Source organism: Nothoprocta perdicaria, unplaced genomic scaffold (assembly GCF_003342845.1).
Source record: "Nothoprocta perdicaria isolate Ctin4 unplaced genomic scaffold, notPer1 scaffold_49, whole genome shotgun sequence".
In the NCBI taxonomy this organism is placed as follows: domain Eukaryota; kingdom Metazoa; phylum Chordata; class Aves; order Tinamiformes; family Tinamidae; genus Nothoprocta; species Nothoprocta perdicaria.
Genome location: NW_020455743.1, coordinates 1,532,650 through 1,560,314, shown reverse-complemented (window position 1 = coordinate 1,560,314; position 27,665 = coordinate 1,532,650). Strand labels below are relative to the sequence as shown.

The window sequence follows — 27,665 nt, the reverse complement described above, 5'->3', positions numbered from 1 at the left end:
AAAAAAAAAAAAAAAAAGAGAAGTAGTTTGTGAAAAAAACAACAGACATTCTGTATGTTTAAATTAGAAAAAAAAAACAGAGGTGAAGCACAAAAGGAGCTTTTATAGATAAGAAAAATGGAATAAATGGTTATTTGGATTCAGTGAGTTAGCAAAATTATCTTGTTACAGGTAAAGAAATTGCTGCCATCTGAGTGCTATACTGCATCYGATTATCAACATTTCTGGATTCTGCCTGAGCAAAACTGGGCACAACCTTTGGCATGTTCCAAAGTCAGAACCCTGCAAAACTTGGGCTTTTCCCTTACCTCCCTGCAATAAAAAATAGGTAGTGCTGTTATGCCTGCCGCAGGAGGAATTTTATCCTCTATTTTTCCCTGCAGGGAAAGCCACAGTTTTAACTTGTGYAGTGGGAGGATTATTTCTGACCCAGGTGCCAAGGGAAAATTCCTTAGGGAGGTGCAGGTGAGGAGAGGAAATAGTGGGGAGTGCAGGAATGGAGCAGGCCCAGCCAGGGARGAGCAGACCTCCTGGCTTAGGAGAGACCTCTGGGAGAGGAAAGGAGAAACAGTGAGGTGGAAAAGCCAGGGCCTGCATGGAGAAGCTGCCAGAAGGGAATGAGGACAGTCGTGAGAATAATCACAGAATCACAGGGATGAAGGAAAACAGTGGGRGAGTTTGCGGTTCACATTCTCACGTCCAAGCTCGGTTCAGCCTTCCCTTGTGCAGGAGCGGCAAGGAGCGGAGCCGCGGCGCGGGAGCCGCTCGGCAGCGCCACGGAGGCGTTTGCTGTTCCCGGAGCGAGTGGGAAATCCCTCCTGGTTTTGGCTGGAAGGACAAGGCCRTGGGAGTAGGGAGCGAGGGCAGCCCCGCTCGGTCAGCCCCTGTGGCTGCAGCAAGGGCCCCGCACGGCGCCCTGAGGCTGTGACGCTGCTGCAGGCGCCTCTGGCCGAGGAGGCGCTTCCCTCAGGAGGCCGCTTTCCTTCAGGCTTTCCTTCCCCACTGGCACTTCCACGGGTTCCCTCTGTGCAGGGACAGGTGCTAATATTGACTGCAGAGAGCACAAGGGTGTTATGGAACTCGTAGGGTCTTTCCCCCAGGGGAGAAAATGTAATTTATTATTGGAGATTATAAAGAAAAACGTGTCTCATGAAAGCAAAGAGATCGAGCTAGTGACTGTAGGAACAATATTGAGTTTAGCCTGCATCATTTTCATATGCAATCCATATTTAAGACCTACATTTAAGATCTTAAGACCTTCATTTTCACAGAGCAGGTATTTTAATTTTGTCTTGTGCAGTCGTCATTTCTAGATTTGGACTGATCAGTGCACAAGAAAGATCARCAGTAAAGCGCTTTGCTTTTTCCAACCACTTAAACGTGTGTCCAGATCCAATTTATTTACTTAGACAAACAAATCCAAAATAAGGGTCTGTAAGCTTTTTTAGGAGTAGTTTGGTTATTGCAAATCCTGGACTAGGACCTGATACTAACTTTGGCCATAAATGCAGTATTTTTATTTGATTGGGCTGTTATTTTGAGGGAGAGATTTGGAGGGTTTTGTTGGTTTGCTTTTTTGTAGGGAATATTAATAGGGAATATTAATATAAAACCTATAGTTATTAGTAGATCTATATGAAAATAATGTACAAGCACCGTATTGCTGTTGAGACACTTGGTCCCTTGGTGCTTCTGAGAGATCCGGACAGCCCTTGCTTCTRCTGAAGGGACATTTCTTCTGCTCCTGGCTCTGAAAGAGATGAACTGGCCCAAGGGGAACCAGCAAATCCTTCCTCAAGGTGCAGGTGTCAGAAAACAGCCCCTGTCTGGTTTTACCTCAGTAGGATTTTGTGACCCTTAAGCAATGCTGGGAGTCCCCCTTGAAGAGTCCTGCAAGAGAACTGGCTCCTTTTTGCTGCTTGGAAATGATTTGGGGTGTGTGGGGGAAAGATGGGGTTTTTCAAGCGGTGACAATACAGTGCAGTGCAGTGCAGTAAATCAACCCTGGGCTTGCTTGCTTGGTTTCATTAGTCCCGGCTGGAACCCTGAAACCTTCGGCTGGAGCAGYGCAGGTGTAACACAGGGCATCAAAGTCACCATCTTAAGCATTTGCTCCCAGAGTCAAGGCAGATTCCCATGGTTTATATCATCCAAAGTTACCTTTATARCAAGCCTTGCTTTGCTGACCACGAGACAACGCTTGACTTGGAGGGTGCAAATTACTAAGTGGTGTCTTCTGGCCAGCGAGCAATGGGGAGAACGTAAATGTATTGGGGAGCTCGTGCAGGGGTGGAAGAGGGGGTGCAGGAGGGTTTGGCCTGACTGGGGCCAGGCTGGGCCTCTCTCCTGCTTTCTGCTGTTGAGCACAGCAAGTCACAAGCATTCTGATCTTCAGTTTGTGTCTCCAAAATAGTATTTATTTAGAGGAACATAAAGCTCTCCATCCTGCATGGAAAAGACGACCACTAAATTAATAATGTTAGTGTATTTACAGTTTATTTCTTACACTGCAGCTCTACAGAACATAGCTCATCAAAAATGCTAACAGAAATTCGGACTATGTGGTCTGACTTGGTCTAAAAGCATATTAAACGGTTCATATAACATCAAGACTGCATTTACAGCATATTTCAGGATAATAGATAAAGTTGAAACAGCACAGAATATTTTAAGAAGATGCCAGATAAAAAAGTGAAGAAAAAAAAACAGAAAAAAAAAATAAAACTCCTGACTGCTTCATGAAGATGCAGGCATCACCCAGCTTCCCCATTTCCCCATTGCTTCTAGAAAATAAATGCAGAAAAACAGATGTGTGGAGTATAATGAATTGGAATATTTCCCCCTATCACCAATAACGAATTGTTATTTGTAAGCTGGAAGTGGCTTTATGAATTTTACTTTATGATTCACTCCGTTATTACCATAAAAAAAAGAGAATTCTAAAGAAATATGTTCAAGAAAAGAACCATTAATATTCTTTACAGCTTGCTCTTGTTGCTTCAGATATGTTCTGTATGAATTCAGACCTCTTTCCTTATGTAAAATCTTTAGCTTTTGCCTTTACTGGATTTAGAGATTATGAAAAAAAAAATTGTAAGAGCGGCCCAGGGAAGCGCTGAGAAGTGTCTTGTTTGTCCTCTCCCGTCTGACCCTGACCRGCGTTTCTCCATGTGGCTTTTAATCTCCACGTAATATAATTCGGAACCAGTCCTGATACATTTTAATGCACCTAATCTCCCCGAGCACACGTCTGGTGCAGGCAGGATGCGGAGCTCTGGGTCGGCRGCTGCTGGGCGCTGCAGTCAACAGTGACTGCGAAATTAAAACAGATCTTTGAATGTTACAGAAAGTCTTTCATCACAGCAAAATTTACCCTGCAAATTTAAAGCAACTAGGGGCCTCCAGAGTCGTGCTTTGAGCAGCTCATTTTTATTCCGTCTACAGCTTTCACTGCAGCATGTCAGTACATTTCCTGTTTTCTTATTAGCAATAGCACATTTAGGAGATGCTCTTAATATTTTGGAAGTTTAGAGCACTAAGCAGCGCTCTCCTGGCTGGAGAGCTGCGTTGCCAGAGCAGCTCCTGCCTCACCCAGTCATTCGGGGCCGTCGCCCCTCTGCCCCGTTCTGCTGCTGCAGTTGCTCCCTGGAGAACAGAAATGATCACGTCCTATAAATGCACCTTCCTCTTGAGAGCCTTCTGGAATTAATGGAGCTCACCAGATTCCCGGGTGGGCTCCGGTGGAAGGCCGTGGGCCTTGTCCTGCTGCGGCTGCTGGAAGTTGGCGCTGTGGCCTCCACTGTCCATTTAGGCTGGAGTGGAGGGACCTTGTGCTCTCCTAAATGCTGTGGCTGCTTGAAAGGCCAGACAAGGAGGATGCCATGCTGGAGCTTTTACCTGTATTTCAGGGGGCTTAAAAAAGATCATTCTCACTTTGTACATGTAGTGAGTATTAAATGGAGACACAGTGTCTCAGACAACATGCGTGATTTTATGGTTTTACTCCAAACCTCCAAAAAGGATGTGTACAACAGTGCCAGAAGTGCTGTTTACATGGATCTTAGATGAGTATTGGGAATCTTTGGATTGTTTCCCAAGCTAGCATATATATTCTGTGTTTTTTTTCATTTCTGTGGGCAGGGATTCTATCTCTAAGGAACTTCGTTTTACTCGGCCTGCAGTTATTGATGCAGTTAGTTGGTTTGTGAGAGTTTATAAACAGGATAAACAATTTATAGTTATTTTTCCATATATATATAGCTCTTTCCTTTAGATCAGGTATGAGATCTTTCCTCTATACATTCTGCCAATGTTGTGCGACCGTTGCACCTCCGATCCTCATCCTCTGCCACTTCTTCTTGTCTGGTTGCTGTTTCTTGGCTTGTGCTTTAAGTTCTGTGAGGTAGAAACCGTTTTTTTTGGTTTCGATGCCAGACCTGCTGCAATATTTACTGCCTGTGATTTAAGATTTCCTGGGAGTTACTGTCCAACAGGTGGATGAACTACTTGCAGCGTGTGGGTACGATGGGAGGAAGCAGAGAAAGAACAACCAGCAACTTTGCATGGGCCATTCACCACCGGCAAGGGGGCGAAGGTGGGAGGTCAGGGAGCAGGAGAGCAAGTGCTTGGCGTTCGGCAGGACCCAGTGGTGTTGGGTTTTCAGCCATGGACAAGAAAGTTAAGTGAGAAGAGGGATTCGGAGGTGCTTGAGAAGGCAGAGAGCTCGTATATTCAACAGCAGTCTTGAAAAGCCATTTTAAAGCTTTCCTTGGATGTGCTTTGAGGAAAGGTCGGTGTGAGGATGAAGGATGTTCGAGAAAAAGGACTTTTGATCGAAAGACGGGGAACTTGAGGGGCTGCAGAACGCAGATTTTTTTTTTTTCAGTCTGACAAATGGGAACCAATGCTAAGCAAGTACAGATAAGAGGGAAGAAAAAACATGGGATTAGGCATAAAAAGAGATCCTGTAAGGGCACATGGAGCTGACCGGCAGTCCGCCCTTGGGATAGAGCTGAGCCCGGCGCTGTCCCCGCTCTCTTGCAGGCCAACAACAAGCCSGAGATCGAAGCCGCCCTGTTCCTGGACTGGATGCGGCTGGAGCCGCAGTCCATGGTGTGGCTGCCCGTGCTGCACAGAGTGGCTGCTGCCGAGACGGCCAAGCACCAGGCCAAGTGCAACATCTGCAAGGAGTGCCCCATTATTGGATTCAGGTACCAACGAGCTCCCCTTCTGCTGTCTGTACAGAGAGCTGTGTTCCTTTCCAGGCAAATCCTGTTCCTGATTTTGTGCCTGTCATTCACGAACAAAAATAATGGTGACAGGACAGGAGGAAGAGAGGGACACTTAGGTTGGATGAAGAGTTGAAGCTGAGACAACAAAATCCATTTATCAGTTAGGATATCTCTTCCTCTCAGTACTGCTCTTGTTTCCCTTCCTTCTGTGCTTCGATCACAGTATTGGTAAATGGAACAATCAATTCGATTGGYCTTATAAATCCCAGCTATCCTGTAAATGCAATTGTATTTTCTCAGTGGGATCCTAATTAATTTCTTTCTATCATGGCATAAAGCAAGGAAAGGATTTGAAAATTTTGGAATGTGTAGAGATACAAAGAAAGAATTTTGTTAGTGAAAAAATTAACTTGGAATGCTGGAAATATGATTCTATTAAACTCATTTCTTTGTTCTGATTCTATTCAGCCTACCTTCTGTAAGCACCACTTATTTAGCAATACCATGAAAGCCTCGATTTTGAAATGTTGCTGATGTATTTAAGTACATCTCAATGAAAACCATGGTTACTTACAGCAATGAATAAGCCAGTGTGTTTTAAAATGGCTGTGTGTCAGTATGCTTGCTGAGAATCCACTTAGCTGCTAAGTAAATACTCACTTGCAATTATGCTTAGACTTATTGTATCCCTTTGTTTCCAAATAGCTGCTTTGTATGGTTGTATGTCCTTTTTATTCCTGGTCTTTTTTTACTACTGGCATTTATCCTTCTGTGGTATCATGTTGTTTTCAATGAGCTTTTTGTGATTTTGCTTCTAAAAACCAGACAGACAACAGCAGCAGGATCACATAGAAAAGGCATCATTTTGCCCTGCATGGGAAGTAAAGAACATATTTTCAGGGCTTTTTTTTTTTTTTTTTTTTTTTTTTTTTTTTTTTTTTGTTTTTGAGTTTTAATTCTGCAAGGTTGATCATCTAAACTCATCTCCTTCTCAGCTAGGGAATGCTAAATATTACTGAGGAGCTCAGGATGGGATGTAGCTAGTTTAACACTTCCACAAAGTCCAGTTTTCCTGCTCTCGGGTACAGTTAATGAAGCTACTGAATACTTATAAGGTTTCCAGAAACGGTCAAAGACAAGTAGGTAGAACTGAAAAATGCACCACTTGAAAAATCAAAGGATGGCAGGTGAATGGATAGTCTCACAGTAAGCACTAAGAATTGGGAAAAGGGGGCACTAGAGCTGTGTGCTCTGATCTGATTTCACTGCTCTGATCTCGTCTCTCTCAAATTCGAATAACAAATCTATTATCACGATAGTGATACAAATACAGTGGACTCATAGAGATGATGAGACTAAATAATGGCCTGCCAGCATGCTCGGATTTTTGCCTGGATTTAGTTCTGTTCATGCAAATTATTTTGATAGGGGTGCTAGCAACTATGTGAACATGTTCTCAGCGGGCTGCAGACCGTAAGAAGTGACTGAAGTTACTTGCTGAGAAGGATGTGACTGGCTTGAATTTTACTTGCTCGAGAATTTCTGTGTCAGGAATCAGGATGGAGATGAAAAGAAAGGAAGTTAGGGTCACAGAAACAGCAAGCCCAGTGGTGTCTTTTATATGAGACACTGATTCTGTAGAATTCCTTATTGTTGCTCATTGTTAGGAATGCTGTAGTGTTTATTATTTGCTTTCCCAGGATCCAATTCCTTGATAAATATACGTGCTTCCTTGCTCTCTGATGGTAGTGCTACCTGACACCCAGTGGCTAATGAACACTGTGCTGTATTGTGCATCTCAGGGAAAGGAGCTTATTGACACACAAAACTTCTTTACAAGCTGACATGAAGCATTCACATRCAAGGCTCTGAAGACGTCTCTCTTTTTTTTTCCCTCCTATATCAGGTACAGAAGCTTAAAGCACTTTAACTATGACATCTGCCAAAGCTGCTTCTTCTCCGGMCGTGTTGCAAAAGGTCATAAAATGCACTATCCCATGGTGGAATACTGCACACCAGTAAGTAGCTGTTTTACTGACCCTTAATGCCCACTGTTACGTAGCAAGAAACAACCCATTCACTCTGAGCAAGCTAATGGTCGACTCTGCCCCTGCTCTGATTAAATCACCCTTCATACATTCTCCAGCATTTTGTAATGCATATTAGGGAGCTAGTCCAGTTGTTCTAAGGAAATAGAAGTTGTGTTTCATTGTTTTTACAATGCTGTATCAAAGTACTTTGTTATGTGCTAACAGTTCGTTCCATGTTCAGTGTTAAACAGTTCATTTTATGTTTTTTTGCAATGACCTTATGATTTCTGAAATTGTGTATGYTTATAACTTAGTCACAGTATTTCTGCTGTATCGGTGTGAGGTTTTTCTTCCTTTCCTTGTCAAGTTGCCACTTCACTATTTTTTCCCCAGTACGCTTTGGTTACATTTTAAATGCTCTACTGTTTAATAATGCCTTTTCTTTGTATGATGTCTTAATGATATAGAAAAAGGTCAGGGTAATGCTCAAAAGCAGCAAGTTGGATTTTGTCTCTGAAGACTGGAAGGCTCTTCAGTGTTTGCCCTGTGCTGCACTGCTTGGGCTCCTCACCCCCATTTCACAGCTCTGAAGAGGATCACTTGTGCATAGATACTTTGTTCATATCAGCTGACAAGGCAAATCCCATACCACTCTCTTGGTATTTTTGGTCTCTCTTGGTTCCTTTTTGGTCTCTGATGACCAGGACAGAAATGAGAGGAGCTCTCAAGTTGTCCTTCCCCAGTGCAGAGCAACTTAGCTGCTTTCGATGTTGTTTGTGGTGCTACTGAAGCACTGCACGCCCTGGCAGTCTGTTCCTCATGGGATAAGTTGGTCACTAGTATTACACTTTTGCCTGCTAATCAAATATATATATGTCGAAAATAAAGCGTCAAAATTATGCATGGGCTAACCTAATAGGAATATGGGAATGGAAAAATAAGGGAATGGATTCTAACTCTTCATCTAATCCTAAAAGGGCATGGCGTGAATGAAGCTGGCTATCAGCTCTTCTTAGAAACTTCAGGAAACAGGGCAAAACTTTTTCCTTTAAAATATAATAGAGCAAAATCATTTTTATCAGTTCTATTATTTCATTGATGTTTTTACTACCTATCAACTTTCACTGTATCATTTATATGGCACTATTTAATCAGAACCACTGCAAGAGCAATTAGTTTGGTTTTGCTAGTTTTTTTTGTCATTATTATTTGGCTGCTTATTCTTAGAAGCATCTTTCCATACTGTTTAAGGTTACTGAGAAGGGGGAATTTGCCTGAACTTCTGCACAAAACAAAAGGAATTCTGTAACTACCTAGACAAGTCCAAACAGAATTTCCTCTTGCAAGCATTCCTAGAGCAAACTGTAATGATCTGAGTCACAGACCACCAGATTAGAGCATTCCTTTCAACTGGAGCCCTAAAAAATCATGCTGAGTTGGCTCCTGCTTTGTTTCCTTGTTTGCTACTTTTCTTGGGCTAGTAAGTGATGTGAGGAAGTTGTGAGTGAGGCACAGCAACATATTGCTGCCATTTTTTTTTCACCTGTATATTAAGATGTGTGTTGAGGAAAATGTGAAAGGAGAAAAGTGAAGCAAGACTGAGAGACACTCCTTACCCTGAGGCAACTCATTGCAATACACAATTGCTGTTCTTCCCAAGAGTACAGGTTACTAATGAGCAAATACGGTGAGGAACAGGAATCTTGCAATTGCACCCGGGTTGCTGAAATCAGAGTAAAGAACCATTTACCAAGAGCAGATTTTTTGTGAATTCTGAACTCCAGTAATCCATGCTAATGTGCTGGGCCTTGCTGTGCCAGCAGTAAGCTGAATTAGAGAAGGATTAACTGGCAAAAAKGGGAATGCCGCAAGCTCACTGCAAACTCTGACCTTTTTGTGTTGCTGCTATTGAAAAAAATAAACCTAAGTACTGTGTGACTGAGCAAGACAAGCTATCGTATCTAGTATGTGATTTATTTTCTAAATGAATGACGAGAGTTTAGCAGTAGCAAAGCATTTTTCCTGGTTAGTCTAGGCAAAGCTCTCACCTTAGGATTCATTTCAACACGCAGGAGCACGTGGTGCCTTCTTTGATGTGTCTGTGAAGCAGCTAAATTCACCTCCTTAACAGTGAGGTGTTGTTCCCCCTCTCTCTTGCTTCCAGGAGCCTTCCTTTGGAGCACTGCAGTCTTCAGTCCTGTTCAAAGGGAACTAGAGAACTCCTGTCTAAGGAAACTRATAACTTGCTTCTCCTGTGAGAGGTTGAGAGAGACAGGATAAGGGCAAGGCAGTCTCCTAACTTTTATTTAGATTAAAAAAAAAAGACTCTTAGAAGCCACACAGCTCAATTTATTACTGCAAGAGAGGTAACTTTTAGAGAGGTTTCAAATGGGGCATAGAAGTGACTGACTTTTAGACTGGAATTTAAAAGTAGATTCATTCATGTGCTTGGGGATAGCAGGGATGCAGTAGCACAAAATGCTGTCTGGGCTGGGGCAGGCCCCGGGGGTCCGCCGGGATGCCCCACCACAGCCGGTGCTCGCGGTGCCGGGCGCTGCGGGTGCCTGTCCCAACAAAACCACCACACGTGGCAGCGGCAGCGCTTCCCCTGTGCCSAGGAAGAGCTTGGGAAGCGGCCCAGCTCCCCGCGCATGGCTGCGGTTTGAGGGCTCTGAGCTGCCAAAGGGGAAGGCCTTTGATGCCTTCTTCCTCATAAACCAGCGCTGAGGAAAGTTTGGTTGTGGGTGATTTTGCTCTGAGATGGAAAATGTTACATCTGTGGAATAAAGTAGAAAAATTAGTTGAAAGTAGCCTTAATCTACCAGCCTGTGCACATTTTATTTGCCTTTATTGAGCATTTTTGAAATTGAAGTATTTGAGAAGTGTCGGCTGCTTCTAGTTGCCTTGGAAGACATACCTCCTTCTTAGGGCTCTTGTGATACCAGCTTTCAAATTAGACTGTGGCGTTTCTGTGGGAACACACAATTTTACCATTAAGATTCCAGGCAGATAGTTCTAGRGAGCAAGCAACATCTCTAGGTTACACGATGGAAAGGGAAGAATGTTTCCTGCTTAACTGTGCTTGAAAACACTTGGTGCAAGTTGCAGTATAATGCAATTAAAAGGTATTATGAGAAAGTAGTAATGAATGTTCATAGATGACACGGGTGAACCAAAGCAAACAAAAACATGCTTAGTGTATTTATACTAAGATCAAATAATAAAAGTCTGTCTCCATTCCCAGCTAACTTGCTATATTTGCTTTCCTGACATTGACCTTGTTAGGAATTATTATAAGAGCCACTGCACGTTGCATTCATAGCTGAGGATTCCCTCCTGCTGGGAAATGCTGGGTCCTAGCAGTGCATCCCTTTGCATCTGGAATCCTCTAGGTGRCCTGGGTGTATTTCATCTCTCCCTTCCCCAAGATACCTTTATGTTTAAGGTACTGAGAGAGTTAAGATTAATATTTGAGCGTTATCTCAGTTTCTTGCAAATACAACTGTTGCTCTGTTAAAACCACATCATCTGCATCTCCTTTATGTGATTGTCAAAAATCAACAAGTCAGATGTGAARCACCAGTTATGCTCCTGTTGGGACCAGTTGTAACCTTTCGGTCTGAAATGTCTCTATCAACTGATTTTACATCAGTCTATACGTAAGAAAACACATAGCACATAGAAGATGTAAGTACATATTATTCATTATTAGCTTTTGATGAAATGGAATGTGAGAATAATGAATCATTTGAGACAATGGGAGATTCGGGGAGTTTGACCCCCAGAATTATCATTAAAATGATAGATTTTTCAAAGAAAAAAAACGATTCCAGGGCTGTCAGAACTTTGCATTACAAAAACTAGGCTCAAAGCTGTCTCTGAAAAATTGGTTGGTGATCATCACCCAAAATAGCTAAGCTGCAAATATTTATCMCTTGCAATATATTGCATCTCTTCTAATCATGGAACTGAATTTTCATGCAAGACGGACTGACCTGAGCAGCAAAGTCCTTTCTGCTTTATATAGAAGATGGTCGGCATCCTCAGTAGAGGCAGAACAGCTCTCCTTTTTCATAATGAAGTTCATATCTTTTTGCCTTTTTTTCTTTCCTATCTGAGCAATCATTAAATATATACAAATGAAATATATATATATGCATATGTATATCAGCAGCTCTGGGGAAGTTGGCTTGATGGATAGATCCTAGCACACCCTTCCTCTCTAAATAGAAGTCATAGAAGCTATTAAATTTGTCAGATAGATTAACTTCCCCTCRTTTATTTCCTTCAAATTAAATACACTAGAGAAGTGATATCTTTATGTAGGTTAGAAAAATYTTAACTTAGTGTTGCAGGTTTCTCTGCAAAGTGTAAAGAATGGGGTGTAAACTGAATGAAGTAACTGAAATTAAAATTCTTCACAAAAGAATCTTCTGACTCTTAATCATACTCACAGGTAGTCTTGTATCTTCCCAGCAAAGGGAAACTTCCCCAGCTTTCAGCTCTTTCTGGCTCATGCTGGTGCTTAGGGGGTGGATTCTCCCGTTTGCCGCAGTGCTGGTGTCTCCAGGAGAAGGGGAGCTGAGCGCAGGGAGCCAGGTGGGAAGCTGTGTGTAAATAGCAGCCTGCTCACGTTAGGATCTGCCTGCCCACTCGTGTCAGAATCAACAGGCACAAGAAGAAGCTGCTCTAAGAAATGTCAGCAGCCCTTACCAGCTTTCTGTTCCTTTTWGATCAAAATGTTAAAGGCTGAAAAGGGAAAATTAAAATTTATGAGAAGTGTTAGGCTGACTTTCATAGACTGACAAATCTCTGAGCTGTGAACAAAAACCGTGCAGTGAGACAGGAGTCAGTCAGCAACGGCGGCTGCCCGCCCCCCAGACAGACTTTTTCTACAGCCATTTTAGTGTTGTCGAAAGAGCCGGCAAAGAATCCCCAGCCAGATCAGAAACGACAAACTAGTCATTTGCAAACGTCAGTCACCCGAGAAGAGACACAAACCTCTTCCTACAGGTGTTGGAGCTTCTTACTTTTCCTTTCCCCATCCTACTAGTTGCGTCGTTTTGAACTAACCTTTAGGACTGCAGGGATAAATGTGTAAACTTGGAGGTTCCGGAGGCCAAGTCATTGACTGTGCTTGGTGAGGCCACAGCTCCCTCAAACACCCCAGCAAAGGAGGAGGCGCCTGAAGACAATGACAACCTCATGACGGGTGATTTCGTTGTGATTTGTGGCTTTCAGACAACTTCAGGAGAAGATGTCCGTGACTTTGCCAAGGTACTAAAAAACAAATTTCGAACAAAAAGATATTTTGCAAAGCACCCACGAATGGGCTACCTGCCTGTGCAAACTGTCTTGGAGGGAGACAACATGGAAACGTGAGTAGCCGTGAAGTGCTTAAGCAGTGATCCATGTGGTTTGCTCCSCGAGCTCCCCGGCTGGTGCCAGCTCCTTCCCTCCCTGACCGCATAACGCCGCCTTATTCCTGCCGTTTCTGTTAACTGTGGCTGACAGGAAAACACAAGCTGGGATTCCAATTGCCATTCCCTTTATTTTCATCTCTCCTTAGAGGAGCTTAAAATTCAGTTAGTCAAAGTAAAATACTGTCGTCCTGACAGCCCCGTAAGGCTTAAAATTTGATACAACAATTGGGAAACTAATGATCTCTGTGTTAAGTTTTTCTTTTCTTCCAAGTGGATAACGTTCTGTGTTTGATTTCTTTTTCTTTTCCTTTTTTTTTTTTTTTTTAATTAGATTATTATGTTTGCAAGATTCCCAGCTGATTTTTCGTTTTCTCACCCTATAAATTTAGTCAAATTAAATGGCTTTGAAGTATTTATGGTGGGGAAAAAAAAAGCAATGATACACATGCAGATTTTAATGAATAACCCAGTTCCCTTTGGTTTTCTTACAAGTTTAATCAGTTGCTTAATGGCAATTGCACACAGCTTGTTCTCTCTTTTTCCCTATTTCTCTCTTTTGCTCTTTTTTTTTTTTAATTTTAGATTTTTTTTCCACTTTTTGGTTGGTTGCTCTTCATGGCCATTCATGTTGGTCTGTTGGATTTTCCATTTTCAGTTACCGTGATTTTTTTTTTTTTTTTTTAATCTTCCTGTAGTTATTTTGCTGCTGAGTTTCTTCTGCCTCTCTCTTCACCTCCTCATTTTTTGTCTTGCAGTCCTGTTACTCTGATCAACTTCTGGCCAGTAGATTCTGCGTGAGTACTTTTGCTGGAGTGTGCTGCTGCTGCTGCTGCTGCCGCTGCCGCTGCTGCCTTCCCCCACTTTCGTTTCCTTTCGTTTTGTTTCCTTGTTTGGTTTTACATATGTTCATTTCCTCCTTCCTTTGCGTTTGGTTTCTCTGGTAGACTTTCTAATAGGCTGGGATAAAACCAGCAGTTCCCAGCAGCCATGAAGCRCGCACTGTGTACTCTCTCTGGAGTATCTGTTTTCACTGAATTAAATGGGATTTTGGTGCAGAGTCCTACTAATGCTTCTGAGAACTTGTCATTTAAAAATCTGTGTTTCTGGATGAGTATGGATCCCTCTTGAATGCAAACTAAATGCTTTTTGAAAGATATAAGTTGAACTTTACGGGCTTCATTCACTTATGCTTTGTACATAGGGCCTTTTTTTAGGTTTTATGCACATCCGTGCGAACCCACATGCCCTGATAATCCAAGCTCACTGGACATTTTGTTAGTTTTTTTTTAAACTAAAGTAGGATTTGTAAAGGGAGATCAAAATGGAGAAATATGTTTTCTGTAGTTTTTCAGAAGTTAGAAAGGAAGATTTTTCAACTATGAACTGGATTCTYATTCTTGCACCATTCCTGCACAAGCTTTGTCTTACTGTTGTAGTAATACCCCTAGAATAAACTAAAGATATATACTTAACATTGTGGCATTTCCTACTACTTGTGTGATACGGATAATTTTAGAGTAATGTTAAATAAAGATTAATTCACATACTGATATATACTGAGATACTAACAAATAGAGTTTTATACATTTCTAATAACATGTTAAATGTAAATGGCTTGCACCTTCCTTGAAGTTTTAGTAGAATAAACAGTAGTGAAAAGTATCCATTGGCATATTGATGTATAATTTACCTGTGCAGCACAAGCCTTTGTGAAGGCAGTTGAAGAGCTCCTGCTCTCAGGAGCTGACTCGAAGCAACCAAGAAATGCACGGGCTGCTACAGCCGCCCCGTGGGGGTGAGGATCCACCCCCAGGAAATGCCCAAGGCTAGAGACGGATTGAAGGAGAGGGCCCTTGAACTTGGGGATGCATTTGTGTCTGCAAACGCAGCGGGGACTAATTGCAGCGTCCCACGTACAAAGCTGTGGCTCTGGAGTTCTTACATTTAACACAAATTGAGAAGTTAGATGTTAAAAACGGCTTCCTAACTAAAGCTCTGTTGGCGTGTGGAACACGTCTGCTGTTTCTGGAATAATGTGCAGGGAAGCTGCTCCAGCATTACCTCGCTGCCAGGCGCAGGCCCCTGCCTCACGTACAGAAGCAGCTTCGTGGCCTGCCTAAGATAACAGCTTCACACCAGAGCGTAGCGGTCAGAGACTACAGGGAGTTTGCTCTGCATGTAGTGCTTGTATCCTGATATCCTGAGAAGGGGGATATGTAGGGAAAGGTAATGACACTTAGCCAGCCAGCTCGGGTATCTTGACGAACACACTCCTTTCTCCTCTCCCAACCAGAAAGAGGAAAATTAAAAAGTGGAAATAATATTTCTTTGGTTTAGTAGCTTGGTTCCTTCTTTTAGTGCTAGTTCACCAGGCTTACAGTGCAAGTTACTGATYAAGCCAGGTTTAAGGCTATTTCTCACTTAAAAGGCTAATTCCAGCCTTGGCAGTCAAACCTCTTACTCTGTTATCAGAAGACTTTCCTGTGTCTTCTGAGCTCTTGTCTTATTCCTGTGGGGTTTTKGGGGGGATAATTTCCAAAGTCCTTGAGAAGAGCGTAACCCAACAGCATTCAATGGTGCTAGCACTATCCTGGCATCAGCAGTTGGTTATAATGCTGAGCATAAATATAAATATATATGTATATGCTTTTTGTTAGAAGTTAGTGACAACTGACTTTTTTAGCTGATGTTTTACATATGTTCTGATTGCCGTGCATTAAAGGGGCAACTTGGGCATTTTGCAAGACTATTTATTTCATTTTATTTGGACTGGGAATTGTCAGTGGGACAAAGAGAGTTCCCTGATTCCACACTTTTAAGAAGCAACAACCAAAATACTGAACTGCAAGGAAAATGTCTTCATCTTTTCACCCAGGTTTCCAGGAGCTTAGAGGTTTGCAGTGTGTGGTGTTTGCCACTCAAGCACCTCTTGATTTTACTGGCATTCTTAAGGCTGTTACACAGACACCACCTTGAAAAATGAAGCAACTCTGGTGTCTTAGTAGAAAGAATTTATGTCTCAGTTAAATATGGCTGTTTCTAAACCTCCTTGCTAATAATCAAATTTATATGTCCTCAGAAAGTAAGGAGAGTGAGCTCCTTTCCGGGTCATCATCTAGGACTGTGTCTACACAATGGACTGCAAGACAAAACTGTCTTAATATTTTATTTTTAAATAATCAGATATGTGTACTAGATTAATATTCATTCTTTTTAAGTCTATTTTTCAATTTATGTTTAACTTCTTTGGTGGACTGTAATCATGCCTTGTTTGTGTCTAATGATGGAGCTTAGTTTCAAAGCAAGGGCTAAGCAGCCATGAGGGCAGGCTGGAGTTTGAATTTTCTACCTTGCTCTAGTGCCAAAGGGAGYGTCTCTTGTCTTCCTCCTTTGGCCAGTTGGTTCCAACCAGATGCTTTTCTTTGTCCTGGTACAAACCCATGTGCAGTCCTAGCATTGAAATGTTATTAGGGGAATGATCCCGTTCAAAACTAAGGTCACTCTTAACACGTATTTCCTATATGGAGACAGTAGTAGGAGCAGAAACACAATGTGTGCATTGAAAATTAGATCTCTTCTTTCACTGATAGTCAGCCGTTTAGATAAGATTAAAGCATACTGTATGCCAAGCAAATAAATCAATGCTAACCACATTTTTTTAATCAGAAAAGTGCTATTATCTTGCTCCATAATCCACTGCTGTGGGTAAATAACAGTTTTCCCACTCCTTTCCCTTCAGTGTCGATGCTGTAATGCAAAATAGGGTGTTGGGTTGGAGAGAATCAGTTGCCCATCTTCAGGCATCTCTGTTGTAGTGAGGAGCTCTGGGAGCTGAGTGTTTATCAACTGGTTTGCTGGAATATATGATGGGTAAATTCAGAGGTGGAAACCAAGGCTCACCTCAGACATCAGAAATTTGTGATACTTGACCTGTAATGTCTCACAGAGGAAAGCTTTCTTATTCCCTGAGAAAGACTCATTGATGATAATGGCTTTTCTATTTATTGTTAGGATCCTAATTTTCTAAGCACTTGGCAGGCAGATGTGAAAACTGGAAGGTGACCAGTAGTGTGTTATGATCTTCTAGCAGACTGCTACGCACTTACCAACTCCTAGCAGTAGCATTATACACAAGGCGGTTACACCTTTGAGTTATAGCTTCTAAATACAGAGGTTATTTTATGCACTTTTGAAGTGCARTGAAATCTACACTGGACAGAACCAGTTTGAGGCACAGGATATGACATTTGTAAGTGAGGGAAAAATACTTAATCCGTCAGCAGTTTTAAAAAGGAGTTCTGATAGAACAGAGAAAGAGAAGGTAAAATCCAACTGAAATTTGAAGTTGTTGTGCAGTCTGGAAAGTTGAACCATTTTTTATTTTTTTAGCACACCCTAATAGACTGGAAAAATTCCACATCACATTAAAGCACTTCTTACCAGTACAGCCATTTCTGAATGGCTGCATATTTATTAACTGCATTAGTGCAGAGTTCAAGATTCAAGCCAGAACAATGTTCTTGTGAAAAGTCCCATTACTTTTTTTTTTGATTGACAGAGAAAAGTGAAGAGGATCTTATACCATCTCATTTGTCAGGCAGAAGATCCAAAATAGAGCAGGTAGCACTCCAGCATGCTGATTTATTGGTTCAAATTGCAGCATTGGGAAGAAGCCAGGCCAAATCATCAGTTTCTGCAGTGTGTTGTTAAAGGCTCATTTCAGACGTTTTATGTTTCGTGTATATAYGCTGATTGACCATGGAGTAAGTACTGAAAGGCATGTTTAAATGGAACATGCTTCTGCAAGACTAGAAACAGGCATTGGGACAGGGAAAGAGACAGAAGAGGTTGAGAGCATAAGAGCAAGGCTTTCAAAGCACCCAGAGAGTTGTGAGTGAAACAGGATTAAGACTGAAGCGGGCCGATGTGAAGGAAAACCAGGGAGAAAGCTCCTCTGTAAATCCTTCGGGGAAAGGTTCTTGAGATACGTGTGCAGGGAGAGACCGCCGCCGCCACAGACAAGTTTCCAAATTGTCCGAGTCCCTCCTGGAACGACAAATCGCGGTAGCGGTGACTGGAGGACACGCACTGAGCACGAGGGTGACTTGCTGTTGATGAAGCATAACCCTAGCGGAAGGCCTAGAACTGCTAGGATGCAGACATACCTAAGTGTCTTTTTTGACTTTTCCAGGGGGTATTGTTTGTGATTAATCAGTGTTTTCTGCCCTATAGGCCTGCCTCGTCCCCTCAGCTTTCACATGATGATACTCATTCACGCATTGAACATTATGCTAGCAGGTAGGAGACCAGCTGGACATTAGGCAAATCTTTCTTTAAGCAATCCCACAYGCTAGGTGAATGGTTCTTAAAGAAAAACAGGGTTTTGCTTTTGCTTTCCTAGATCTCAGATGCAGGATATAACCCCTAACTGCTACTAATCATTCCATCAACTAACTTGCATGCCAGAGCATGTACGTGATTAAAAATGGCCTTTAGTTTCTATGGGGTTCTTTGTTCAGGCATGCATTCAGTTTAAACTGTTTTATTTTTAATATAGATGTAATTACGTAAATCACAAGAGCTGAATCCTCCAAACTGTACATGAATCTCAAATGCCATATTTAATTCATATTTACTGTATTAAGTAATTCTCTGTAAGAAGTACTGCAATCAGGACCTTTGCTTTGGAGGATAAAGATAATAGTACATCACTGATGTAGTTCATGTGCCTACTTCCATACTGCTCCTAACAGTTGGAAAGTGGGTTAATTAAACAAATGCCAAAAAAAAACAAGTTTTTTTTTTTTTTTTTTTTAACAATCAGCTTAATTTGTGAAGCCTGATACAGTGGAAAATAGTTATTCCAATTTCCTCATTCCTTCGCCCCAAAAATCATGATCATCTGAGGTATTTTTAAAATTATACAGTACATATAGGAGAAACTAAATATTGAAAACCAGTGAAAACTGACTGATCATTTTGGTTCTGTGATGGCATTGACACGTACAGAACAATTTGTGAATTCTCCTGGCATCTTAAGACCTGTCTTTGATTGTGAGCTTAATTAATCAAGGGAAGTTGAACATAACCTCAGAGGAAGAGGTGAAAGCTTAGAAGTCAGTTTAAACAGGTCATCTTAATGTGTAAGCAATTACTCCTGATAGCTTACTGCAAAATTCTTTGGTAACCAACAGTCGTCTGTGTTTAAGATACTCTTAAGTCATCAAAAACATGGCATTTTTTAATCTTTTCAGGAATGTTAGAGCAAGCAAAATTTCTGAAAAGCACTGTTGATTTTAATGAGTTTCTTTATTTTTCCACAGGCTAGCAGAAATGGAGAACAGCAATGGCTCTTATCTAAATGACAGTATTTCACCTAACGAAAGCATGTAAGTTGACTGTTATAATATATTTGATATGTTTTCTTGTGTGGGTTTACCACTTGTAATAAAATCCCAAAAACCAGAATTTACATGACCACATCCCACACCTAGTTCAATTTCATGACAAATTTCTCATATTCATTCAGATTATATAGTGATTTCTGGATTTATGGTTTACTTAGTTTATGCAACAAATGGTTAACACTTTCAGAATTAAAAATATTAATTTCTCTACAAAAATGATTAAGTTATTCAGTAAATATTTGACCTATTATCTGGAAAAAATGTTCATCACCTGGTGTTTTGAGGACAAGGAATAGTCATCCCCTTTATCTGAACTGCAAGCTTGAACATGACTAAATTTCTGTAAGCTAGAAAACATAGTCGCGGGGAAGATGTCACTCAAAAGGCTTGTGAGACTATGTTGAAATCCTTCATCTACAAATATAACTGAAATGCATTGCCAGTAAAATGTAAGAGTGACTCATCCTTAACAGTGGAATATCAAAAGAAGTAAACTGCAAGCTGGACAGATCCCTGACAAGTATTCATTTAGCTAATTTATATTTAAAATCATGTATAAAAGGCACTGTACATATATAAAAGTCTATTTAAAATATTTTGAAAAAAGTATTCAATTTAATATCACATTGAGACTTTTTTTTTTATTTTTCTGATGTGGTCGTGTCTTTCTCCTTTTCCCAGCTTGCTTTATCACGTTTGGCTTTGAGTGCACAGAATCAGAAAGCTGACTGTGGGTAGTGCTTTCAAAAAGAGCATATAAGCCCRTAAATCATGAGAGTGCTTGAAAATTTGCTCTTAGTTAGCTAATGTAGAAGGAGCCATAACATAGGTTTCAAATGAATCTTTTATGAAAAAGTAGCAATATTCTAAAGTGTTTTTTTAATATTGCATGTAGTGTGATCCTTATCACAGTGCAACTTCTTTTTTAATTCAGACAGTATCTTCTTTCTACTACATTTTTGGAGTACATTTAGAGCACAGAGTTATAGTACTTGATTCAGTTAAGTTCAAATCCCAAGGCATCAGTATTTTATAAGGATGTTTGTCAGCCTGTGGTATATTCTGGGATATCAATAAAACAGTTCCTTTCATTATTTTGAAATAGTTTCTCTTTTGACTTGGTAGAATTGTTACCTACCAATTTGGAAAGAAAGTTATGTGTATAACCAAATATTTTATCATTGTTTTAATTTACTGGTTCAAAAAGGAGAAAATGTCATATCAAAAGTCATACATACATAATGTCGGCAGAGTCTCACATAGCTTATGAACCTCAGTTTCCACATTTAATATTAAACTTCAATTGTTGTGGTTAGTAGTACTTTTATTATATATGAAAGTTCCTGTTGTCTTTGGTGAAACATTTGTGTACTCTTATGCACAAGATCATACATAAGCTGCATTTTCCATATCATGCTTCGGTCTTACTATTCAAATCAGTCTTGGGTTAATTAAAATTGTATTCATGTTCTGAAATTAATAAGCTAACAACTGACTTTCCAGTTTGCCATTCAGTTTTCAATATTAAAATTAGAAAATAACTTTATCTTCTGAATTTTGGAAGAACTGAAATGCAGATATACATTGCTGTAAAATCAARCCTCCAAATACTCTTCATGCTTTAAGAGAATTTGGAGCTGTAACTCTGAGGTTTTTTATGTCAATTGTACTTCAGATGTTATTTATTGACATTCTCATGGGCTTCGGATTACCTGATATATAATTGCAGTTAGAATGATAGATTGGTTGATATGGGGAGGGAAGGAGGAATCTGTAGGAATCACAGACATAACACATAGGAATCTGTAATTATATCTAGAAGGATGTGTGGGCCACGAGCCATATGTCTTGGAAAACAGCAATCTAGTTAGCACTGCAATAATTTTTTCCCCCATTAATTTACTTCAGATGTATAAGGGTATGTATATATGCAAACCAGTTGTCTGAATGAAAGCTGAAGTGTTTCATGAAGAGTATAAATTTAGAAACTACTGAACCTTTAGAATTTGGTTTAAGAAAAAGTAGAGGATGCCTGGTGTGAGAAATTAATGGTTCTTTTTTATGAACTAACATTAATGTGCTGTAAATTGCTTTAGCCCTCCTGCAGTCTATAAAACAGCATCATTAACATTTTCAGGAACAAAATGGAAATGGGGAATATTTTAATTTTTGAATAACAACAACAATTCAAAATGCCATTTAAATTCTGAAATTCAAAAATAGCAGAAAAAAAAAAAACCCTCAGCAAACCATTTTGTGTTACAAGTCACTGTTACCAGAAGATTCCCCGCAGCAGGGTTGCTTCCTTCCTGTCATTGACTTGTGCCCATGCCATCTCTCACAGGTTCTCGTAACTGCTGYTGGAGTTAATTGCCTGGCTTAGGGGCAGAATGCCTTTCCTTAGCATCCAGAACTTCCATTTCATTCCATGAGGTGGTTGAAGTCTTCAGAACTGGACTTAGTTTTTTTCCAGTGCTGCTTTTGTTTCAAATGTGGTTTTAGGGGCAATAAAATTAATAAATGGATTAAATAGAGTGTATTTATATTCTGACAGTGCACGTCATGTGTACTTTCAAAGTAAATCTGTAGTCAAAATAGCTTGGTTTCACTAAATTATGATTAATTCAAGATATAATTCACTAAATTTACAGTTTTAAGAAGTAAAAGAGAATGCCTTTACTGAACAGGGAGAGTTTATAGTGTATTTCACATTTGTTTGAATAAACCTTGCTCAGCACAAATCAGGTAGCATAAAATGGCTTTTTCTGACAAGCAAACTTCTAATATAAGTTGGGTGAAAAGGAAAACTCAGATTTCAGCTGTGACAAAAATGATCTTTAAATATCTCAGAAACAGAGGGGAAGAGAGATGGACTCTGTGGAGGAGGAAAATTACCACAGACTAAGTGAAGTAATTCAGTAGGTTTCATTTCAGATACACTGTTCTGCTGTTCATTAAAATGAGTTCAGTGTTTTTGCTTTATAAAAATCAGAGACTTAAATTCCTTTCCTCATACTCATTGTGAAGTTAAAAACGATAAAAGTAACAGTCTGCTTTATCSTCTGTTTTTCAGTGATGATGAACACTTGCTAATCCAGCACTACTGCCAAAGTCTGAACCAGGAATCTCCCTTGAGCCAGCCCCGGAGCCCAGCACAGATCTTGATTTCTCTGGAGAGTGAAGAAAGAGGGGAACTAGAGAGGATTCTGGCAGATTTGGAGGAGGAAAACAGGTGAGTTAGATTCTTAGCAGCAACAGTGATCCGGTGTGCACCAAGGGTACAAATAAAAGTGAATAAGGGAAACTAATAAAGCCCTRTAGTTGGGCTGTCTTTTTAAATAAGCTGGTTCTGTTAAACAGCCCAGTCCATTCAATTTCTTCTCAATAAGAGAGAGATGATGAGGCTGAATTTTGTGTAGTCATAAACTCAATCCCACTTTCAGTGCAATGATGAGTCAGCACCGTTGCCATTAGTTTGTTTCTTAGAACCCTCAAAATGATAAATCTCAAGGAGCATTACTTCAGTTTTACGTTATTTTGCCATTTTTGAGGAAAATGTGCAGATTTTCCCAAACCCTTTCAAGAAACCCTATTTCTTCTTGGAAAAGACCATTAGAAGACATGCTTTTTTCTAAAGGTAGGTCTCTAGGATATGTGAAATTTTTAAGCATTAATTCTGAATTTAGCTATATGTATCTTCATTAACCAGAAGAAAAAGAGACTGCGTTCTTGCAACATCACACCATGTAGGCTTGTTTCTGCAGTACTCATGCCCTCATGCCATCTGCATAAAAGCTGGTAGATCTTAACGCTGGCAGATTCACAAGCACAAATATCAGCTATCAAAGAGTAGAAACATAAACTTAAAAATCATTATATCTCAAAAAAAAATTGCCTTGTGTTATCGTTAGCCTTTACAGTACAGTCCATTAGCATTTTATTTCTCTTTTTTCGTGCTGTTGTAAGAACTAAATACTTTGTCTTGTGTGCAATTAAAGTATAGTGCAGTAATTATTTGCCTTAGGAGCATCAGAGAAATAGTTGCCAGTGTTGGCAGCATCAGAGGCTTTTTCTCTATGCTGGAGTCTCTTTTGGTGCTGTTCAACCACAGTGCCCCTGCACCCTGTCATCTCCATGAKGCTGTGACTGACAAATGGCTAAACCTGCAGACCAGCCTGAGTTGGTTTTGGCACAGGGAAGCCTGAAAAAAAAAAGTTATTCTGCAATAGGAGAAAGGTGTAAACCTGCCTCGTCACTCCTTTGSACTTGTATCAGCTGCTTCTCTTTCTGTTTTAGCCAAGCCTCAGGGAAGAGCCTGTTCTCCATAAAGATGAGTTTTACTTTTCAGTAGACCTATCTTTAGAGCTCTCTAGAGGTAATTAATATCAACAGTAGTTTGTTTCATACATGCATTTTTCAATAAAGATATAATTGGCTATAATAGTTACTTTATAAAACTGCCTTTTCTTTCTCATGCCCTCATGCTTACAGTTTCATTGCAGCCTTGCTGAAAGCCTAAAATCTAACCATTGAAGATGGTTAGATCTGACTCTTAAAATCTAACCATTTTGTATGGGGAATTAGTTGCAGGTAGAGTACATGGAGGCAAACCCACCTGAGCAACATAGGTATAATTTGTAAAATCCCTAAGTATCCTCCCTCCTATCTCTTCATGCAAATACTGACTGACCCTTTCCTTACTCCAAGAACAGTAAACTAAGATCTGCAAAGTAACAGAACTCTCTCTGTTCACATGTAATTATAATCAAGGACAACATTATTTCTCAGCCCTTCCACATGTCATTTAAATGCTCCTGAGAGTTAAATAATGAACAGGAGAGTGAGAAATAAAGAGAAATCGGCTAYTTTGCTGTTTTCTTCAGTGCTGCTTCAGATAATATGGAGTGTTAATGAGGCATGAAGGACGAGGAATGTGTTCCAGACAGAAAACTGTGGGAAACAGGGCTCTTGCTCAGCCAACGGCGGAGAGATCGCACTTGAAAAAAGTCCCGAACTTTTAGTATGTAATACGTAAAGCCAAAATACTTTCCAATGTGGAAAAAAAAAATCAGTATTTTAAAATAAACTGTCATACTTTGCATTTTTAGGATTTATGTGGTTAAGAGGTATTGTGTAACTGGTACTAGTTATTCRTACTAATAACTACAGGGTTGGAGGAGGTTATTTTTTAAACAGCACTAGGTATTGACTTATAGAAGAAGGAAGAAAATTTGGGATGTTTTCTGTCTGTACACAAAATAAATAGCCCACCAAAAAGGAACCCACCCTTTAAAGCAGCCTATTAGAAAAAACAGTAATTGAGCAACCGCATAACCTTGAGTGTAGATAGCTAAATATGCAGAAAATTTCCTTTTTGGGATTTATGCCTTAAAATCAGGAGTAACAGGTTGAATCTCTAACAAGACCTATACCATAAGAATACCTTCTTAAAAGTTTGCCAGTCCTAGATTAAATGACTGTAGGCTTGGTTATAGCATATATTGTTTATTTTTTTGATATTAGAGATGCAACTAGGGCTACCACAGCAAGAGGGGGTTGATTTGGTGTGTTTTTAACGAAATTCTGTTAGCTTAAGAAATGGATCATCTGAAAGGAGCCTTAGTCACTAGATGCCACCAACAAGCAACCTGTCTTTTTGTGGCAGAAAAAGGTCTTCATGCAGCAGGGACCAATAGGTCTATTTCGATGCGACAGTGTGGAGGTCACCCTGCTGTGATTTTCATTGATTATGACAAAATCATGACTTTTGTCTCTCTACATTTGTCTCTGCAAGCTTCTATAAATAACTTGTACTTAAGATGTAAGGCAGAAGCTCTGAAGAGAACAAAGTTCTTGCTTCTTGTCCTGATATTGTCAGAACCAGATAACTGTGCTTTTAAGGAGGAATCACTGATTCTTGTCACAAAACCAAACCATTCAGACAAAGAACGGTATTGCCCTTTTAGGTCTCTATATATTTCTTGTGAACAAATCTTGCCTTGAGTAGTTCAAGGCTGAGTTTGACTGATAGCAATGGTAACTGTGCTCTAACAACTCGTGTGATCCTTATTCCAGGAGGTAGATGTAGATTCCTTCTTATCTTATTGCAAAAGCACTCCGTAAGTCAACACTGCTTCTTGTTGCAGCCCTCRAATGTAGTGAATCTCTAGTCTGGAAACAGGATAAATACGATGTAAATCCCATTGTGGTCTCCTCCTCRGCGCAGGCTTGAAGCACCTGGATTGTTTCACTCCACCACCAGCAGCTCCAGTGCCGAGAGGCCTGGGCACGCGTTGCTGGAGCCGCCTGGGAGCAGTGTCCATTCCCAGCAAGGCGAGTRGCCAGGAGACCAGCTTGCGAGATAGGCACCGTCGTCCTGTCACAGCCAAAACTTGGCCCATGTGCACTTTGCTGGCTGGACAGGGAGGACTGAGTGTTCTCTGCCCATCTTTTGTAACTTCGCAGTTTCATTCAGCACATCTCCCTTCTCACAGTAACTGGAAAAGGGGCATTAAGTACCAGCAGACAGTAATAGTGGGATATTCAAAGCACTCTGGTCATTTCCCTCTCTTCTTCTCCTGCTCTCCCTACTCTCTTACTTTTAAAATAGCCTTTCTCTTTTTTACTTTTTTACTTCTTAGTTTTACTTTTCCTCATCTCTTTTTAGCTGACCTCCAYTGGGTTTTCAACTGCCATTTTTGGTCTCCAAATATCTCAGTCTTGACTTGTTGAGATGAAAGAGACTCTTTGAAATTGAAATGTTGAGTTTTTTGCTTTTAGACAGTTTAACAAGATCTGTTGCCTATTTAGAATTCTTCTGGAATGTATAATCCAAATTATAAACTAACCTAGCTGTGACACAGTTCTGGCTGTTTCTTTTCGACTGCAAAGACCTCTTGTGAGATATTAATTATTTATCTGCTAGAATTTTCAGACCTTGGTGCTTTTGTAGCTAGTAAACARGACTTCCTTAAATTATTTATTCCTAAAATTTGACTCTTAAATAATTTATATTTGCTAAAATCTAACATTTTAGAGAATATTTTCAAATGGTAAAACTGTTTCATTTGAATATTAGGCCTTCAGATTCATGCTCAATTTTAAAATCTTGTGATAAGACCATTTCTTGGTATACTAAGTAGGCATTAGAATACTTCTATCATTTTCTTGCAATATAAAAGAAAAAAATCCAAACAATTATAGAACTATCCCAACAGTTCTGTATGTTTCAAACTGTTTTGAAATTTTCTTGAAAGTTGAATATATTTCAGAAGCAACTGAGGTCCTGTTAGGTCCATCTAAAACAGCATATTACTTTGGTCATAATTTAGTGTATCATACTCACATTAAAAAAGCAAACATTGGTTTTGTGGTAAACCAGTTTCAGAACTTTTTGCAAAGAACTTTTAAAAATGTTTCCTTTATTTTCATGAAAGAAAACTTGAACATTTCTCAGAATTATAATTGACTCAATTTTATTGACATACTTTATAAAAAGAGACTTCTCTCTCACTTTTTTTTTCCAGCTTCCAGCTGTATTATAACAGGGACTGGATAAAATGACTTCCCTAATCTGAGCTTTTTGGCTTTCTTTGGCTTTACTGAATTGCACTGGAGCACAAGGGCCTGTGTGCTACCGGAGAAGCACTAACACCCCGAATCCCAAAGCTGCCCCAGTTTCCTCTGGTTGCAGCATTCCTTCAAATGCGTGGACTGGTGAAAAGCCTCCACAAATAAGTTCCTTAGTTGCCAAAAGCTGGCAAGAGATGCATTGCTAAATGTACTGTGCCTCCTTTTGATATTTATTTTGGAATTAAAGAAGTGGAACTCAGTCTTCTGAGTATGAAGCATCATATGTAAACAGTGGCACTCTAATAAAGGATGGGAGTAGGTGTTTCAGTTAACAACTTTGTCCATTTCTTCAAACCACTGTTATTTTGTMGGGAGATGAAAGGAAACACAAATTCACAAATTCTCAACTGCCTCTAAGCAGAATTCTCAGCAAATGGGGTCCACTAGGGTTTTCCTCACCAAGCAATTAATCCTGCAAATGATGGATGTTRTTAATAACTCACGAGCTCTTTACTACCCGGCTCTTTATGGTAGTGTAAATCAAGATTACATTGCAAGCTTCCTATGTTATTTTTCTTCATGAATGTTTAAAAGAGGTGCAAGCACAGTTARTTTTTCTTTGAATATTTCTCTTATGGAAATTGTTCCCAGCGGTGAGGAGATGCATCAGTTTTATTTGTCTGTGACATCCCTTGAAAAGTCACCCAACCTGAACTGTGGTGCAGTGAGGCTGGATTTCTGAGCATTGCCCGTACTTGCTCAGTCACATTCATTTTGAGAAGATTATGCTTTTATCTCCCCTTTCTCTTACTTTTTATGCTGAAAACATAAGAAATACTCTTTCTTCAGCATGTGAATGCTCCATTCTGAGGGCTGTGGACACTTGCTTGGATGTCTGGCTTGCAGCAACATTCCTTTTTCACCACAAAGCTTAAAACTATTCCAAAACAAGAGCTAGGAAAAAGAGCAGACTGTTTTCTCCTCTTGGAGATTCTTACAGCA

General features: G+C 40.1%; 1 protein-coding gene across 1 annotated transcript in view; it reads left to right on the top strand.

Annotated features, from left to right (window-relative positions):
- Window positions 1–27,665, top strand: part of DMD (dystrophin) — a 396,717-nt gene that overhangs the window by 342,997 nt on the left and 26,055 nt on the right. The window contains exons 24-29 of the mRNA XM_026047293.1: window positions 5,044–5,210; window positions 7,138–7,249; window positions 12,503–12,639; window positions 17,917–17,982; window positions 19,008–19,073; window positions 22,165–22,323. Coding sequence (XP_025903078.1) covers window positions 5,044–5,210; window positions 7,138–7,249; window positions 12,503–12,639; window positions 17,917–17,982; window positions 19,008–19,073; window positions 22,165–22,323 — 707 coding nt within the window. The remainder of the gene's footprint in view (window positions 1–5,043; window positions 5,211–7,137; window positions 7,250–12,502; window positions 12,640–17,916; window positions 17,983–19,007; window positions 19,074–22,164; window positions 22,324–27,665) is intronic.